The 16,632-nt window shown below is 43.9% G+C and overlaps 1 protein-coding gene and 1 long non-coding RNA gene across 2 annotated transcripts in view; both read right to left on the bottom strand.

Moving 5' to 3' along the window:
- Nucleotides 1-518: 518 nt before the first annotated feature.
- LOC309350029 overlaps nt 519-16,632 on the bottom strand; it is a 36,704-nt gene continuing 20,590 nt past the window's right edge. The window contains exon 2 of the long non-coding RNA XR_014160269.1: nt 519-1,212. This is a non-coding gene — a long non-coding RNA (uncharacterized lncRNA). The remainder of the gene's footprint in view (nt 1,213-16,632) is intronic.
- Nucleotides 4,021-8,978, bottom strand: SOD3 (superoxide dismutase 3). Its single transcript, XM_081876486.1, has 2 exons — nt 8,811-8,978; nt 4,021-5,601 (listed from the first exon to the last, which is right to left on the bottom strand). Exon 2 carries the CDS (start codon nt 5,571-5,573, stop codon nt 4,833-4,835), a length of 741 nt encoding a protein of 246 aa, XP_081732612.1. The 5' UTR covers nt 5,574-5,601; nt 8,811-8,978; the 3' UTR covers nt 4,021-4,832.

Genomic DNA, 16,632 nt, shown 5'->3' with positions numbered 1-16,632 from the left:
AATTATGGAGTGAGGGCTGCCATTTGCATTTTTTATGTAGCGTCTAGTTTGGAGCCCAGCTGCGCTAGTGGAAATGTTTGCATTTGAGCTCAGTAGCTTCCGGTGAGCTGGAATGATGCTATCATAGGGAGAGATTGAATTAAGGTCATATATGTGTAAAAGCAAGTACAAGCCTGAAGAAGCAAGCCAAGTTTTTAAACAATGCATGTAGCTATTAAGGTATTAGTAACAGATACGCTGCTCTCTAAAAATAAACATTCCTCAACCCCGTGATCTAAAAACTTCAGTAATCCAAAGAGCAGGGGCTGATTCAGTGGCTACTTACACAGTTGCAAAGAGCGACAGGGGATATAGCAGGTTAAGTGATAACTGAACTTCCGAAACCCAGTCACTATCCAAATCCATGAAGTAGCCCATTCCCTCTTTTCTTTACTTCCAGTGTCGCCACTCACTGTAACTATGTGTAATCTTATATCTAGACTTCTGGTGATATAGATTTTTTTTTGGGGGGGGGGGTAATCAGGTAATGTGATGGCCCCATGTTACAGCTGAATTCTTGTCAATAGCACTCTTCCTGGTTTAGTTTCTCTCCGTTCTTCTGCTCCTTCGATTCCAATTTTTGATTTGCTGGCTTCCTTAACCATTTAAAGGTCAAGTGGGCTACATTCCATGTCTTACGCTTACAGAGAAGAGATGGCAGACTGATAAAGTACATCCAACGACATCTAGTTTAGACCTAACTTACAGTCCTACGCATGTTCACTCACAAGTAAGTCTGGTTTCGGTGTTCAGTTGCACCAGAAGCGGCTTAGTCATGCTGGCCACATGACCCGGAAAAACTGTCTGCAGACAAACGCCGGCTCCCTCGGCCTGTAAAGCGAGATGAGCGCCGCAACCCGAGTCGTCTGCGACTAGACTTAACTGTCAGGGGTCCTTTACCTTTTTAAGTCCCCCTGTGCTCTTACTGTGCTTATAGCAGCAGCCTTCAGTTTCAAAAACATTGGCTTGTTTATCTGAGAGCAGCACAGTTGATGCTATTTATTGCAGAGGTTCTTATGAGTATCAGTCGTGCTTCCTTGTTGGGACTTTGCTATCAAAAACCCTAGAGAGCTTTCCTGTTTGTTTTTGATTGCCACTTGCACAGGTTATAGCATTGCAGCTATATTCATTTAGCTGCTGGTTGAAACCAGTATGTGGCCCCATAAATTTGCACTTGCATCTATATATTTTTCAGTTGCAGAAAACAGTCCGTGCCAGTGGTAATGAAGCCTGGCCATCTGGGTACAAGAGTGCCCATTCCCCTTATCACTTGTATATAATTGCAGGGGGTTGGACTAGATGATCCCAGGAGCCCTTTCCAACTTCATGAAAACCACCTTTGAACATGGAAGTGCACCACAGTGGATCTACGTATTATTTTTACATGCCAAGTTCCCCAACGTCCCTTTGCAACCTAAGCCTTATTCTGGCATTCGTGCAGTGAAGCCCTTCTCCCAGTGGAAGTTACCGTATTTTTCACTCTATAGGATGCACTTTTCCCCCTCCAAAAATGAAGGGGAAATGTGTGTGCGTCCTATGGAGCGAATGCAGGCTCCTTGGCTTCAGCGATAGCAACGGGAAGCCTCCGAAGCGCGGTGGGAGCGCTCCCTCCGCGCTCTGGAGGCTTCGCGTTGCTTTCGCTGAAGCCTGGAGAGCGAGAGGGGTCGGTGCGCACCGACCCCTCTCACTCTCCAGGCTTCAGGCAGGTATCCACAAGCCTTCGGAGTGCAGCAGGAGTTCCCCCCGTGCTCCGAAGGCTTGCAGATAGCAGCCTACAGCCTGCAGCCCAGGGAGCGCAGTGCCAACTCCCGCTGTGCTCCCCGGGCTTCAGGAAGCTATCTGCAAGCCTTAGGAGTGCGCCTCCAGCTCCGGGAGCGGCGGCAAGGTTGTGTGCAGCCTGGACCTGTTCTGGGGGCTGGGGTCGGGAGAAGCTCGGGCTTCCCCCGCCCCAGCCCCGCGGCTAAAAACGAAGCCAAGACAGCGAGCGGGATCCATCCTGCTCGCTGTCTTGGCTTCTGCCAAGGCCGCGCGCAGCCTCTCCCGGCTGGAGAGGTTGCGCGCGGCTAAAGAGGAAGCCAAGACAGCAAGTGGGATGGATCCCGCTCACTGTCTTAGCTTCTTTGCTCTTTGGGGCTGGGAGGGGAAATAATTTTTTTTCTTTAAATTTTTTTCTTTATTTCCCCCCCTAAAAACTAGGTGCTCCCTATAGTCCAGTGCGCCCTATGGAGCTAAAAATACGGTAAATGGCTACAAGGGAGAGCTCCTTGTACTTGCTAAACCTCCCTGCACAATTTATAGCTTTCACTGGGAATTACAGCAGGCTCTCTGTCGCAGGACTTTGTCCTCCAGTGTGCGGTGGGAGTGTGGATGCAATGAAGATAGTGTGTCCAGCTCAAGGTGAAAGCTTTAGCCTGCTCCACCTTAACCTTCCTAGTATTGCTGAATGCCCCCCATTATTTCTCCCATAAAACGAATAGCTGCCATTCTCTTTCACGGGGGGGGGGGGGATAAGCTCTTCACACTGGGACATGGATACTATGAGGACACTGAGTGTTCACTCAGCAGGGGAGGGGTGACTGTGCGGTGAATATTGCCATTCATGATAGAAAAAAATAAAATCCAGTTTCAAAGGTTCGGTCCAGTTTGACCAAGAAAGAGACAGAACCCAGCATAGGGCTGCGATTATCAGGCTTCAGCTGTAAAATGAAATACCGTAAGTCTAGTCTTAGGATTCTGAATAGGAATCTGCTATGTAAAGTTCTTCTTGGCTTTTTGTTTCTTTCTCTCACTAGGACTCGTTTTTCATTTTTATCAGTTCTGGAGGCTCTCAGAAATCAAGACTCCTTTCATAAGTTCAAGTGTTTCTTTAAAGCTTTTCTTTTAAGGATTCTCTCGCATCCTTCTGCAAAGGCAATGAACACTAATGTCGGGGAGAAACCCCAAATGTTACATTTTAAGACTCTTTTACGTTAAAAATGTGTTTGATAAATCATTCAACCATGCAAATTTTCAATGGTCATGGAAACAACCTCTTTTTGAAGGAAAAAACAATCTTTTGGTAGTGGAGGCTAATTTTATGCACAGGGCATTTTATATAATTCACCAGAAGTTTTTTTTAAGTCAAGAGCTCTCAAGAATGTATTTTAATAAATTGGGTGGAAATCATGTTTTTAAAAAACCTTAAATAAATTAATTGCTTTATAAAATTCTGCTGCTGGTTAATAATTTCCTTTAAAAATGTGTATTCTATTTATTTGCAGGCCTTGCTTTCATTGCAACCCTGTCATCAAGTAATATATATATTTTGTCAATTGTAATAAAGACATTTCCTATTATATTTATCTATATTTTGTGTTGTTTTTACTTCATTTTTATAACATGACTGTGACTCACTTGGTCTTAAACTCTGGTGCATGGCAGCTGCTGGTGTACTTTGAAGTGCTTTGTGCAACTTCAGTACAAATAACAATGGGAGAGTATTATGAGCTGGGTATACGTGTTCTCTTTGACATTTATTCTACATGCTGAAGCATCAACCCAATTTTTAGTTGCCCTCAGCTCTCACTTGGTATATAGTTTGACTGCAGGATTCTGGCCACAAAAGATCCAGGCAATAGTGGGGTTTTAATTCAGAACCTATCCAAGCATCCTCACATATTTAGAATAATGTGGTGGTTCTGTTAAAAAATACATAGAAAGAAATGTAAGCCACAATCGCTTAGAACAAAGTTTAAGAAGCGGTGTCAGGTTATGTGTGTATTTGTCGGATCACTGGTCAAATGTTTTAAGAGATAAACACGTACAGCAGTACATTCTAAAGTTCATAATTTTCCCCAGTTTGCTTGTCCTTGAATTTGTCACTGGAAAAACTCGTTGATTTTTTTAAAAAAAAAAACACACACCTAGATTTTGCCCTCTGAACGCTTGTCAGAAACCTTTTTTCAGAACTGCAAAAACAAAACAACTTCTGGAATGAAAAAATGTATTTTGCTCTATTTTATTAGTTGAGTACTCTCAACAGCTGCACAAAACTACATTGCTGTGCTTCTGTGGCATAGTTCATGGCATCTTTGTCACTCTTGAAAACATGCAGAAAGAGATCCCCCTTCATTTATCAACATTGCACAAACAGCATTACACAATTTAACCAGAAGTGATTCAAATCACACTTTTCCAAATATTTATTCAGTGATGAAGAAAAAGTCAGGAATGTTTTTGGAAACACTTGCTTCAAATATAAACAGTGTGACACAGCTACAGGACTGTGGATAACTCAAACCAGCTAAGAAGCTTAAAAAGAGTTAGGAAGTAAAACCTGCAAATATAAGCAGAATAAAATAATGGATCTGAAGTTTTAAAATAGAAATAACACACAAACTCCTACCTGAGCTCTGGGGGGGGGAAAGCTGTTATCACTCTCTGCCAGCCCATCCTCAAACAGTTGAAAGGGAAGTATTTTCTTTATGCGTTTCAGGTAAATAGGAAAACAGAGCGCACCATCTTAGTTGGAGACATTTATTTTTACCGTTTGTTCCTCCAGCTTTCTTGTTCTTGATATTTCCCCCCTAAGAGATATGGCACACAATAAGCAGGGTTGCTCAAGATTTCAGTAGCGAAGCGTACAGTCCTCCTTACTATATCAAGGATAAACTTTAGAGCTGGCGGGGGGGAGCAAGCCTGAACCTTTAAATCATACGCCGCTACTTTTTATTATTAATCTGCTTACGGAACGGAGCGCTATGACAGAGCAAAAGGCGTATCTTACACTTTCTCAAAAGAACCAGAAGGCTTTCCTACGGTTTAGCAGCAACGGCATGCGAGCTGCTGCTTGCCTCTTTGGTCGTGAGCATTTTCTTCCTCTTCTCCTTAACCTCGGGGAACTGCTTTTCCCACAGGTTTTTGGTGCCCGTTCCGACGACACAGCAAGCCAGCCGCTTGCCCGCGTTGCCGTTCTCCAAACTGGCCTTGTTGTTCCCTTTCCCCAGGTCGTCTTCTTGCTCGTGGATCACAACCGATCTCCCTATGATGCTGTACGGGCCAAACAGGGTGGCCACGAGATTGGCCTTATATTTTTTAATCTTGCCTTCCTTAGAGTAGAAGTTCCCAAAGTCCCCAGGGTGACGAGGGTGGTTTTCCTTGAAGGGATTGTAGTGTCCACCTGCGGAGTCGCAGCCGTCGCTGAGGTCTCCGTACTGGTGGATATGAATCGCTCTCCCGGATAAGTTGGTGCCTGCCGGAAAGCCGTCCAAGTTGAAAATAGCTTCCAGTTTCCCATTTGGGTAGGCCTGCCTGAACAAAACGTGTCCTGTAACCTGCGGCTTGTCCGCACCTACTTTAGGGCTGGGTTTCACCAAGCAGGAGGCATAAGCAGTCCGGTTGGAGGCCACGATATCTTCGTACAGCTGCGGATAGAGCAAACTCAGCCACAGGTCGTTGACTTTTTTCTGCATGTCCTGGAGTGCGTTTTCTTCATTTGGCTGGGCATCAGTTACACATAGGGCCACGCCGGTGGCGAGAAACAGCAGCGAGAACATGGCGGAGTTATGCGGAACCTGCAAAGGGCTACGAAAATAATGCAGAGAAAAGTGGCGTCAATGGCTTTGGTAAGAGCACCAACGCCAAAGGAAAAATATTAATAGCATTTTATAACATTGTGCTGAACCAATGATCAAGGGTCTGGAAACCAAGCCTTATGAGAAATGGTGGAGGGAATTGGCCATGTTTAGTGTGGTAAAGAGGAGACAAGTTAGCCATCTTTAGTTATCTACAGGTGAAACTCAAAAAATTAGAATATTGTGGAAAAGTTCATTTATTTCAGTAATTCAACTTAAAAGGTAAAACTAATATATGAGATAGACTCATGACATGCAAAGCGAGATATATCAAGCCTTTATTTGTTATAATTGTGATGTTTATGGTGTACAGCTGATGAAAACCCCAAATTAACAATCTCAGAAAATTAGAATATTAAATGAAATCAGCAAAACGAGGACTGCAAATAGAGCAATATTGGACCTCTGAGAAGTAGAAGCATGCACATGTACTCAGTACTTGGTTTGGGTCCCTTTTGCATCAATTACTGCCTCAATGTGGCGTGGCATGGATGCTATCAGCCTGTGTCACTGCTGAGGTGTTATGGAAGACCAGGAAGCTTCAATAGCAGCCTTCAGCTCTTCTGCATTGCTTGGTCTCATGTCTCTCATCTTTCTCTTGGCAATGCCCCATAGATTCTCTTTGGGGTTCAGGTCAGGTGGGTTTGCTGGCTAATCAAGCACAGTAATCCCATGGGCATTGAACCAGGTTTTGGTACTTTTGGCAGTGTGGGCAAGTGCCAAAGTCCTGCTGGAAAATGAAATCAGCATCCCCATAAAGCTTGTCTTTGGAAGGAAGCATGAAGTGCTCCAGAATCTCTTGGTAGATGGCTGCATTCATCCTGGACTTAATGAAGCACAGTGGACCAACACCAGCTGATGACATGGCTCCCCAAATCAAGACAGACTGTGGAAACTTCACATTGGACTTCAAGCATCTGGCATTGTGTGCCTCCCCATTATTCCTCCAGACTCTGGGTCCTTGGTTTCGAAATGAGATGCAAAAGCTGCTCTCATCAGAAAAGAGGATAGGGCTCAAACCAAGAATCTGAAGAAGTGTGCATGCACACGAAAGCTCATACCAATAACAAACTTAGTTGGTCTCTAAGGTGCTACTCTAAGGTGAGACGTGGGTGGCGCTGTGGGTTAAACCACAAAGCCTAGGACTTGCGGATCAGAAGGTCGGCAGTTCGAATCCCCACGATGGGGTGAGCTCCCGTTGTTCGGTCCCTGCTCCTGCCCACCTAGCAGTTCGAAAGCACGTTGAAGTGCAAGTAGATAAATAGGTACCACTCCAGCGGGAAGATAAACAGCATTTCCGTGTGGTGTTCTGGTTCACCAGAAGTGGCTTAGTCATGACCCGGAAGCTGTACACTGGCTCCCTCGGCCAATAAAGCGAGATGAGTGCCGCAACCCCAGAGTTGGCCACAACTGGACCTAATGGTCAGGGGTCCCTTTACCTTTAAGGTGCTACTGGAAGGAGTTTTTTAATTTTGTTTCGACAATGGAATCAAACTACAAGAAAGGAGATCCCAACTAAACATTAGGAGGAACTTTCTGACAGTAAGAGCTGTTTGACAGTGGAACAGACTCCCACAAGAGTGAGAGTCTGGAGGTTTTTAAGCAGAGATTGGTTGGTCATCTGTCACGCAGGATCTAGTTGAGATTCCTTCACTGCAAAGGGTTGGGACTAGATGATCCTTAGAATCCCTTCCAACTCTACCATTCTATGGTTCTATGAAACTATTTCACATGTGTGATCTCAATCCTTAGAAGGCTATTAGGCAGGTGATGTTACCACTCCCCCACTGGGGTAAAGGAGACTGCACCTTGTTTAGGGACACCTAGACCAGGGGTCAGCAAACTTTTTCAGCAGGGGGCCGGTCTACTGTTCCTCAGACCTTGTGGGGGGCCAAACTATATTGGGGAGTGAATGAACAAATTCCAATCCCCCACAAATAACCCAGAGGTGCATTTTAAATAAAAGCACACATTCTACTCATGTAAAAACACCAGGTAGGCCCCACAAATAACCAAGAGATGCATTTTAAATAAAAGGACACATTCTTCTCATGTAAAAGCATGCTGATTCCCGGTCTGTTCGCGGGCCGGATTTAGAAGGCGATTGGGCCGGATCTGGCCTCCGAGCCTTAGTTTGCCTACCCATGACCTAGACAATAATATTAATGACTGAGGTGAGATTTGAACTTGGAAGACTTTCTGGTTCACAGCTCAGCATTTTAGAGCTGTCTTTGGGCGATCTCAAGAATGTCATGTTTATGTTATAGGAACAGGGTGTTCTGGTTTTTAAACAGGGGTGAGGTATTTAAAAAAACCCCCAATTGTTTCTCAAATTCAGATCCCTCAGCCCCACAGCAGAAAACATATTAGGTGGCTACGTTATGCCCATATCGTTTCTGAGGTAATAACAAAAGTATTCATTAGATCCAATCTCCATTCTTCCCTCATCTTGCCTGATTGGATCCTTCACCACCTCTCTATAGCAGCTTAGTTACAGGATATATTTGGTTGTAAAATTTATCACCACCTGATTGATTCCTGAATTGCAGGGGGGTTGGACTAGATGACTCTCGGGACCCATTCCAACACTACAATTCTGTGATTCTCTGACATGGAACTAGCAATGTCCCATTTTTAAAAAAAAAAAAAAACCCAAACACACAACCCCTCTTGAATATGGCTGGGAAAATATCACACCACTGGATCACCCCTTTTCCTCAGCATTCCCCAAAACGGCATTGGTTTTCCCAAAAGTTGAAAAAAAGAAGTCAAGACTTTCCCAGTGGGATTTAATACACAGTGAAGACAGACAAACAGACTAAGTGCAAATGAAGTAGTCTGATAATGTGTTTACTGCCTTCAAAACTACTTGCCTTTATAGGCAGAGAATATATGTTCGTTACACTAACGCTGTGTTCATGTTATTGGCTTAAAATTCAGCTGGAACTCTCTTTTTCTCGATTCAGATTGAAGCTGGTTTTGGTGGGGAAACTCATAAAAACTCAGTGTTTCATAAGAAACGATAGAATAGTCTGAATCGAATGCAAACTGCTTCCCAAACCAGTGGTGGATGAGAGTAAATGGGAGTGTGTACACAGTCTAAGAATGCTGTCTGTTTTCATCCTCAGCCGGTTCTAAAAGTAATTGCAATCATCCTACCTTCAGCGCAGGATTCCTTCTGCAAAGATTTGTTTTCCCAAAACACTTTCCAGTTGGGTGCAGTCTCTTTGTGCAAAGGGTGACAAGGAAACAAGTCTAGGTTCCAGGCAGCTGTTGAGTTAGAGCTTCTGAGCTCTGCTTGTTTGTGTAAAAGTTAGGTAATAGTAGCTCAGGGGAGTGGTTAGGAGAAAAAATGAGGAGAGGAGGGGGAAATGTCATCTAAAATCCATCTAGAGGCAAAGCCTGCAGATTATTCAAAGAAAAAGAAACGCTTTAAAATTAATATTTCATTGCTTCATGCACTAGAGGAAATAAGCTTCAACATGAAGTGACAGAGGAAAAATATTTAAAGAAGGCTTTGTTTAGTCAATTTGCTGGTGAGTTCATACAGAATCTGTCAACTAGGCGGCAATATTTTTCCTGTTGTTAAGCCTCCTTGGAATCCGCTTTTAAGAAGCGTCTTAGCAATGAAACTTGATTTACCTATCCAAATTGCTGTAATTATATATATAAAAATCAACCAAAGTAACTAGGTTTTGAAAGCTTTATGTGATAACTTCTCTTGTTGGAGAGGAGGGTTGTGTTATCATTTGAAGAGACAATTTTGAACACTGGGGGGGTTGGTCTAGAAACTAAAACTTCGCCTCTCCATTGGTGTTTCTTGGGGGAGTTGTCTTAATGCCAAGACCGCTCAGAGCTGACAAGCCAGATTGCAGGATATTTATGGAGATTTGATGTCCCAGCACAAAAAAGGGTAATAGATTCTGTACACTGATACTTCATGGTGTGCAAAATTCTTGGGCCGGGAAACACCTAGCAGTGATTGGCTCGGCTGCCTGCCATTCACAGACAGTCTGTCAGCCATAGATCTGCAGCCATTGGCTGAATTGCTCTCTCCCCCTTTTAGGGTAAAGGTAAAGGTAAAGGGACCCTTGACCATTAGGTCCAGTCGTGGCTGACTCTGGGGTTGCGGCACTCATCTTGCTTTACTGGCCGAGGGAGCCGGCGTACAGCTTCCGGGTCATGTGGCCAGCATGACTAAGCCGCTTCTGGTGAACCAGAGCAGCACATGGAAACGCTGTTTACCTTCCCGCCGGAGTGGTACCTATTTATCTACTTGCACTTTGACGTGCTTTCGAACTGCTAGGTTGGCAGGAGCAGGGACCGAGCAATGGGAGCTCCCCCTGTTGCAGGGATTTGAACCGCCGACCTTCTGAGCGGCAAGTCCTAGGCTCTGTGGTTTAACCCACAGCGCCACCTGTGTCCCCTCCCCCTTTTAGGGTACCATAATTGCTTGCTTTTGAGTGAGGTCAGACTCTGTTCCTGCCATTAACAGAGCTGCTTGGATGCTAGAGAGTTGTATCCAAGGAAGGAGTCAGGACCAGAAAGTAGCAGACCAAGGGATCAGGGAACTCTGGTATGTCTGAGCTAGGAAAGAAGGATTAGGAATCCTCCAGAAGGTTCAAGAGAAGAAGAGGGAGAGAACAGAAGGGAGAAGCACAAAGGGAGAGAAGACGGAATAGGTGTAGGAAAGCAGGCGCTATTTCCAAAAGTATTGGAAAGGGAATCAGTTACCCACTAGGGGAGAGTGGTTATGTAAGTTTTCAGAATACTTAGAATTAGCCAAACTGACAGACATAATAAGACAAAAACCAAAAAGCGAAGTAAAAAAAGAATGGGAGTGCCTAAATGAATATCTTAAAAGTCAAGGTCCGAGGACAGAAATCTGGCTGAGTCAGGAATAACCTTGTGAAGTGAAAGGATAAGAAAGAGGGATTTATATTTAGATGTTAGGATAGAGATGATAAGGAAAACGGGAAGACACAATAAAGGAGGTTCTGTGGGATTGGTGGAAGTCACTGTTTGTTTTTCTTTTTAGTGTTTATATTATTAACTTGTAAGATATGGATTTGTGGTTTTTTGGGGGGGGTTGAATGTTAGTTTTTGTGTTTTGTGTATTATTATTTTTCGATATCTTTCGTATTGTTGTTGGGTGGAAAAATACTAATAAAATTTATATATTAAAAGAAAAGAAAAGCAGGTGCTCAGAAGTAAGGAATACATACTAAAATAAACATTCATTTATACATAAGAGAGCTATTCGTAAATGATAGCAGGTGAATTTTTAAGGCCACTGCTCCACCTATTCTTTTTGTTCACCAACATTCTGCTCCACTGTAAAGAACTGCTTAACTCTCCTTGCTAACGTTCCTCTGTGTTATTTTTTCCTTCTGGTCCTCAGTACCTGTGTGAGAGTTTCCATCTCTCGAAGCAGCAAATCCCTTTTTCTAGAGTGCATCTCCCTCCCTAAATAATGGTTTCTCTATCACGCACATTCAGCATCTATTTTAATTTGAGGTTTTGCATAAACTCCCCTCCGCATGCATATAGTCTTTCAAGTATTTTGTGACTGCTTTTCTCTTGTAGCAGATTGTCTTGTTTCGTGCTTGGGTTCCATTAGATACTGTCAGGCCTTCGGAACATGTAGCCTCTCTCTCTTCCCCCGCTTCTGTGGCTCCTTTTAAAATGCAAAAACTAGACATGTTAACCGCAAGTACACAATTAATCTGGCATCTGTTCAGATGTTTGGAAGCTGTGGCTGGATGGTTACGTGGGAGCCGGTTGAAGTTAAATCCTTCGAAGACAGAGGTCCTTTGGCTGGGTCGGAATGATATGTGATTGGGGGGGGGGCAACTCCCATCTCTTGCGGGGGCGCAATTAGTGCCAGCACCGTCCGTTAAGAGTTTGGGTGTAATCTTTGATACCTCCCTTTCCATGGAGGCGCAGATTGCAGCTATAACAAAGGCGGCATTTTTTCATCTCCGCCAAGCTAAGCAGTTGGCTCCTTACCTCTCTCGCCCTGACCTAGCCACTGTGATCCACGCGACAGTCACCTCCGGACTGGATTATTGTAACTCGCTCTACATGAGGCTGCCTTTGAGACTGACCCAGAAACTCCAGCGGGTGCAGAATGCTGCAGCGAGACTCCTTACGGGGTCCTCGCTGCGGGATCACATTCACCCAGTGCTATACCAGCTGCATTGGCTCCTGGTGGAGTACAGCATCAGGTTTAAGGTGCTGGTTTTAACCTTTAAAGCCCTATATGGCCTAGGACCCTCATACCTACAGGACCGCCTCTCCTGGTATGTCCCACGGAGGACCTTACAGTCTGCAAACAAAAACATCTTGGAGGTCCCGGGCCATAGAAAGGTTAGGCTGGCCTCAACCAGAGCCAGGGCTTTTTCAGCTGTGGCTCTGACATGGTGGAACGCTCTATCACAAGAGACTAGGGCCCTGCAGGACTTGACATCTTTCCGCAGGGCCTGCAAGACAGAGCTGTTCCACCAGGCCTTTGGCCAAGGCACAGCCTGACCCCCTCCTTAGGTAATTTCTTCACAGAACTCTAGCCCAATGGTTGCTATCAATTTGATTTGAAATGATTTTAGAATGAATTGATTTTAGAATGCTGTATTATTTTACTGTTGTTAGCCGCTCTGAGCCCGGCTTCGGCTGGGGAGGGCAGGATATAAATAAAATTTTATTATTATTATTATTTTATTATTATTATCTAGTTTGGCTGCATTGCAATGTGCTGTGTGTGGTGGCAAAGTGAGAAACTGTGTGAGTGGTGCATCAATCTTTGCAGATGCTTGCATGTAAAACATAAGCGAGTGCATATCTACGTAGGGTTGCCACATTTCAAAAAGTGAAAATCTGGACACAAACGTTTGCCCAGCTTTTTGGGGCAAAGTTTTTGAGCTTTGAAGTTTTTGAGTTACAGTGGTACCTCGGGTTAAGTACTTAATTCGTTCCGGAGGTCCGTTCTTAACCTGAAACTGTTCTAAACATGAGGCACCACTTTAGCTAATGGGGCCTCCCACTGCCGCCGGAGCACAATTTCTGTTCTCATTCTGAAAAGAAATTTAAAACTGACTTCCAATTAGTCTCACTGTTCTTTGTCTATCTGTTACATTATACTGCACATTTACATATTTCTTATATAATTTCTTTTTAGGTAAAGGTAAAGGGACCCCTGACCATTAGGTCCAGACGTGACCGACTCTGGGGTTGCGGAGCTCATCTCGCTTTATTGGCCGAGGGAGCCGGCGTTTGTCCGCAGACAGCTTCCAGGTCATGTGGCCAGCATGACTAAGCCGCTTCTGGCGAACCAGAGAAGCGCATGGAAACACCGTTTACCTTCCCGCCAGAGCGGTACCTATTTATCTACTTGCACTTTGACGTGCTTTCGAACTGCTAGGTTGGCAGGAGCAGGGACCGAGCAACGGGAGCTCACCCCGTCACCGGGATTCGAACTGCCGACCTTCTAATCAGAAAGTCCTAGGCTCTGTGGTTTAACCCACAGCACCACCCGCGTCCCCAACTTAAATTTCTTTTTACCTCCCTACAAACTTATATTTATACAATACAGGGATCAGTCTAATTCTGCCAAGATGTTTCCTTTTATTCCATAGTTTTCTAAATATTCTTTAAAGATTCTCCAATCCTTATAGACTTTTTGTTTTGGTTGGCCTCTTCCTGTCGCTTTCGCTAGCTGCAGATATTCTATTAGGATTTGCCAGTCTTCCGTGTTGGGTATTGTTATGTTTTTCCAATTTCTTGCTACTAAAATTCTGAGGCATTCACTGTTTTTTGCAACTTAATTTGGGAGGGGCACATCATTTATTATTATTATTATTATTTTATGTATACTTCAGATTTTGTGAAGAGCAGGCAAATGCCTGTATTTGAGTAGCAGTCATGACATTTATTTATTTATTTATTTATTTATTTATTTATTTATTTCATAATATTTATGCACCGCTTGGTTGTAAAAAAAACCCCTTAAGGTGGATTAAAGGTAAAGGTACCCCTGACAGCTAAGTCCAGTCACGAATGACTCTGGGTTTGTGGTGCTCATCTCCCTCTACAGCCCAAGGGAGCCGATGTTTGTCTGCAGACAGTTTTTCTGGGTCATGTGGCAAGCATGACTAAGCAAAGCCAGAGCAGCGCACGGAAACACCGTTTACCTTCCCTCCCGAGCAGTGTCTATTTATGTACTTGCATTTTGACGTGCTTTTGAACTGCTAGGTTGGCAGGAGCAGGGAGTGAACAACAGGAGCTCACCCCATCATGGGGGCCTCTAACCGCTGACCTTCCGATCGGCAAGTCCAAGCGGCACAGTGGTTTAAACCACAGCGCCACCCGTGTCCCCAAAGTGGTTTACAAAGGATGAAACATGAATGTGTTTAATCCTGAATGGGAAAAAAAATAGAATGATGCTAAGTGATTAAGTTAAGTTTATAAGAACTCTGATTTGGAAAACTGTTAAAAGGATATGCATTGAAATCCAACCAAGGGGAAGCGAGGAAGTCACTTAACAATGTTAATAAGTGTAATTTTATTTTTTTTTTTAAAAAAATAATTTTTATTAATTTTCATAAAACAAAAAACACACAAATAAACAACACGTGACTTCCCCATGCCTCCCCTTCACTGCACCCCTGTTTCAGAAGTTTTTAGCAATCCTTCATTCCTTTTCAATATTTAATTTCCCTCAAAATTTTCTTAACTTAAATATTTACAGCTATAGTTCTTTATTTCTTAACCCTTAACATTTTATCAGTCCGAAATTTTGCAACAGTTCTTAAGATATAGTTTAAATTTTTTCCAATCCTCTTCCACTGTCTCTCTCCTCTGATCACGGATTCTGCCGGTCATCTCTGCCAGTCCCATAAATTCAGTCACCTTCGTCTGTCATTCTTCCAGAGTAGGTAATTCTTGCATCTTCCAATACTTTGCCAGGAGAATTCTTGCTGCTGTGGTTGCGTACATAAAAAAGGTCTTATCTTTCTTTGGTACCAATTGGCCGACCATGCCCAAGAGAAAAGCCTCCGGTTTCTTTACAAATGTCCACTTAAGGACTTTCTTAATTTCATTATAGATCATTTCCCAGTAGGCTTTAACCTTTGGGCAGGTCCACCAAAGATGATAGAAAGTTCCTTCGCATTCGTTACATTTCCAGCATTTATTATTGGGCAAATGATATATCTTTGCAAGCTTGACTGGAGTCATGTACCACCTATAGATCATTTTCATTATGTTTTCTTTCAAGGCACTACATGCCGTAAATTTAAGGCCTGTGGTCCATAACTGTTCCCAGTCAGCAAACATAATATCATGACCTAAGTCTTGTGCCCATTTGATCATAGCTGATTTAACTGTTTCATCCTGTGTATTCCATTTCAGCAACAAGTTATACATTTTAGACAAATTCTTAGTATTGGTCTCTAACAGTTCTGTTTCCAATTTTGACCTCTCTTTCTGAAATCCTAGTTTCTTGTCCTGCTTAAAAGTCTCATTTATCTGATAATAATGTAACCAATCTCGAACTTTGGATTTTAATTTCTCAAAGCTCTGTAATTTAACTTTTTCACCATCATAAATAAGTGTAATTTTAATAAGGTTATGATTTATGTTTGGTTGTTTATTTGTTTGTCTGTTTATAATTTTGTGAAAATCATTTTAAAAATTTGGGAAAAAATACAAAGGATGAAACAGTAAAATCAAGAGAGAAAAAGCACAACCCTAGTTTAAAAGATACAAAAATTAAAATACGAAAACAGATTAAAATTATCTCAACTTTCTAAGGGTAGGCTTGTCTAAACAATCCTGTTTTTAGCAGGCAGCGATAAAGCATGTTTGCTATTGTTATGCAGTGCTATTTTTTTAGAAAAAGATGTGCTGGGACTCACCCTTGTTCTCTTAGAATGGCAATGGTGCCCAACTGGGAGGTGCCGGAATTGAGTTCCAGCTGAAAAAATCCCCCTTGGGTATGAGTATCCTAAAGATGTGGTGGCAAAGCAGCAGTGATTGACCTTTTGGGTGCAGCTGTGTAATTTCCAGAACAGCTCAAATTCATTTGGAAAAAAAAAATCCCAAATTTATTTGGTGATTCAAATTGCACCCCTCCAATACTTAAAAACAACCCCTAATTTTGCTTCGACGTCAGTAGGGTCTGAAACAACAGTGACTAAATAGAAAAGAGTTATTGGGCTTGTTGGTAGATGAAAAACAACATGTGCAGCAGCTATGAAAATGTCAAAGAGCTTGCTACGGATTACGATGCCTGGAATTTCCTGTAACACCCTTATAAAACTCTCTGCCTTGGCCACATTTTAGAGTACTGTTCATGCTTCTGGTTTCTCCATCTCAAAACAGATACATATCATAGACATTGAATATGTCTGTGGAATCAGTGCCCAAAAGGCAACACCGCATGCCATGTACCTTCCCACGGTGCCTACAGCTGCAGGAACTCACCTGTCTTTCTCCCAGTGGCATAGCGTGGGGGGTGCAGGGGGGGCCGGGCGCACCGGGCGCAACATCTGGGGGGGCGCGCTCGCCGCCTCCGGAGTCGCTGAAGAGCCTCGGGCGCAGGCTGTAGCAGAGCCCCATGTCTCGCGGAACCGACGAGCTGTGCGCGCGTCCGGGCTGAAGGCGTCCGGCAGGCAGCAGCTCTCAGCACTCGCCGCGGTCCCCGCGTGTCAGGGCTGCGGAGGGTGCACCAGGCAGCCCCTCCTTACAGCCCCACTGCCGCCGCTGCTGCTGCAGCTGCTGGGCCTCCCTGCCCTCCTCCTCCTCCGGGCAAGCGGCGTCGTTTGGGCGGCAGCGCCAGCGGCAACTTGCCTCAGATCACCTGACACAGACCCGCCACCGCCGCCGTGGCTACCTTACTGTAAATACCCCAGCCCAGGCAGCAGCAAGAAGAAGCTGGCAGTGGCGGCAGATTAGGGGTTAGGGGCGCAAATTACTTGCCTTGCCC

Source organism: Podarcis erhardii (genome assembly GCF_964252035.2).
Source record: "Podarcis erhardii genome assembly, chromosome: 9".
NCBI classification, from domain to species: domain Eukaryota; kingdom Metazoa; phylum Chordata; class Lepidosauria; order Squamata; family Lacertidae; genus Podarcis; species Podarcis erhardii.
This window is presented reverse-complemented; position numbering and strand designations above follow the sequence as displayed.

Bases quoted from the DNA above. Each gene is read 5' to 3' on its own strand.
- SOD3 (XM_081876486.1), bottom strand. From the start codon at position 5,573: ATGTTCTCGCTGCTGTTTCTCGCCACCGGCGTGGCCCTATGTGTAACT.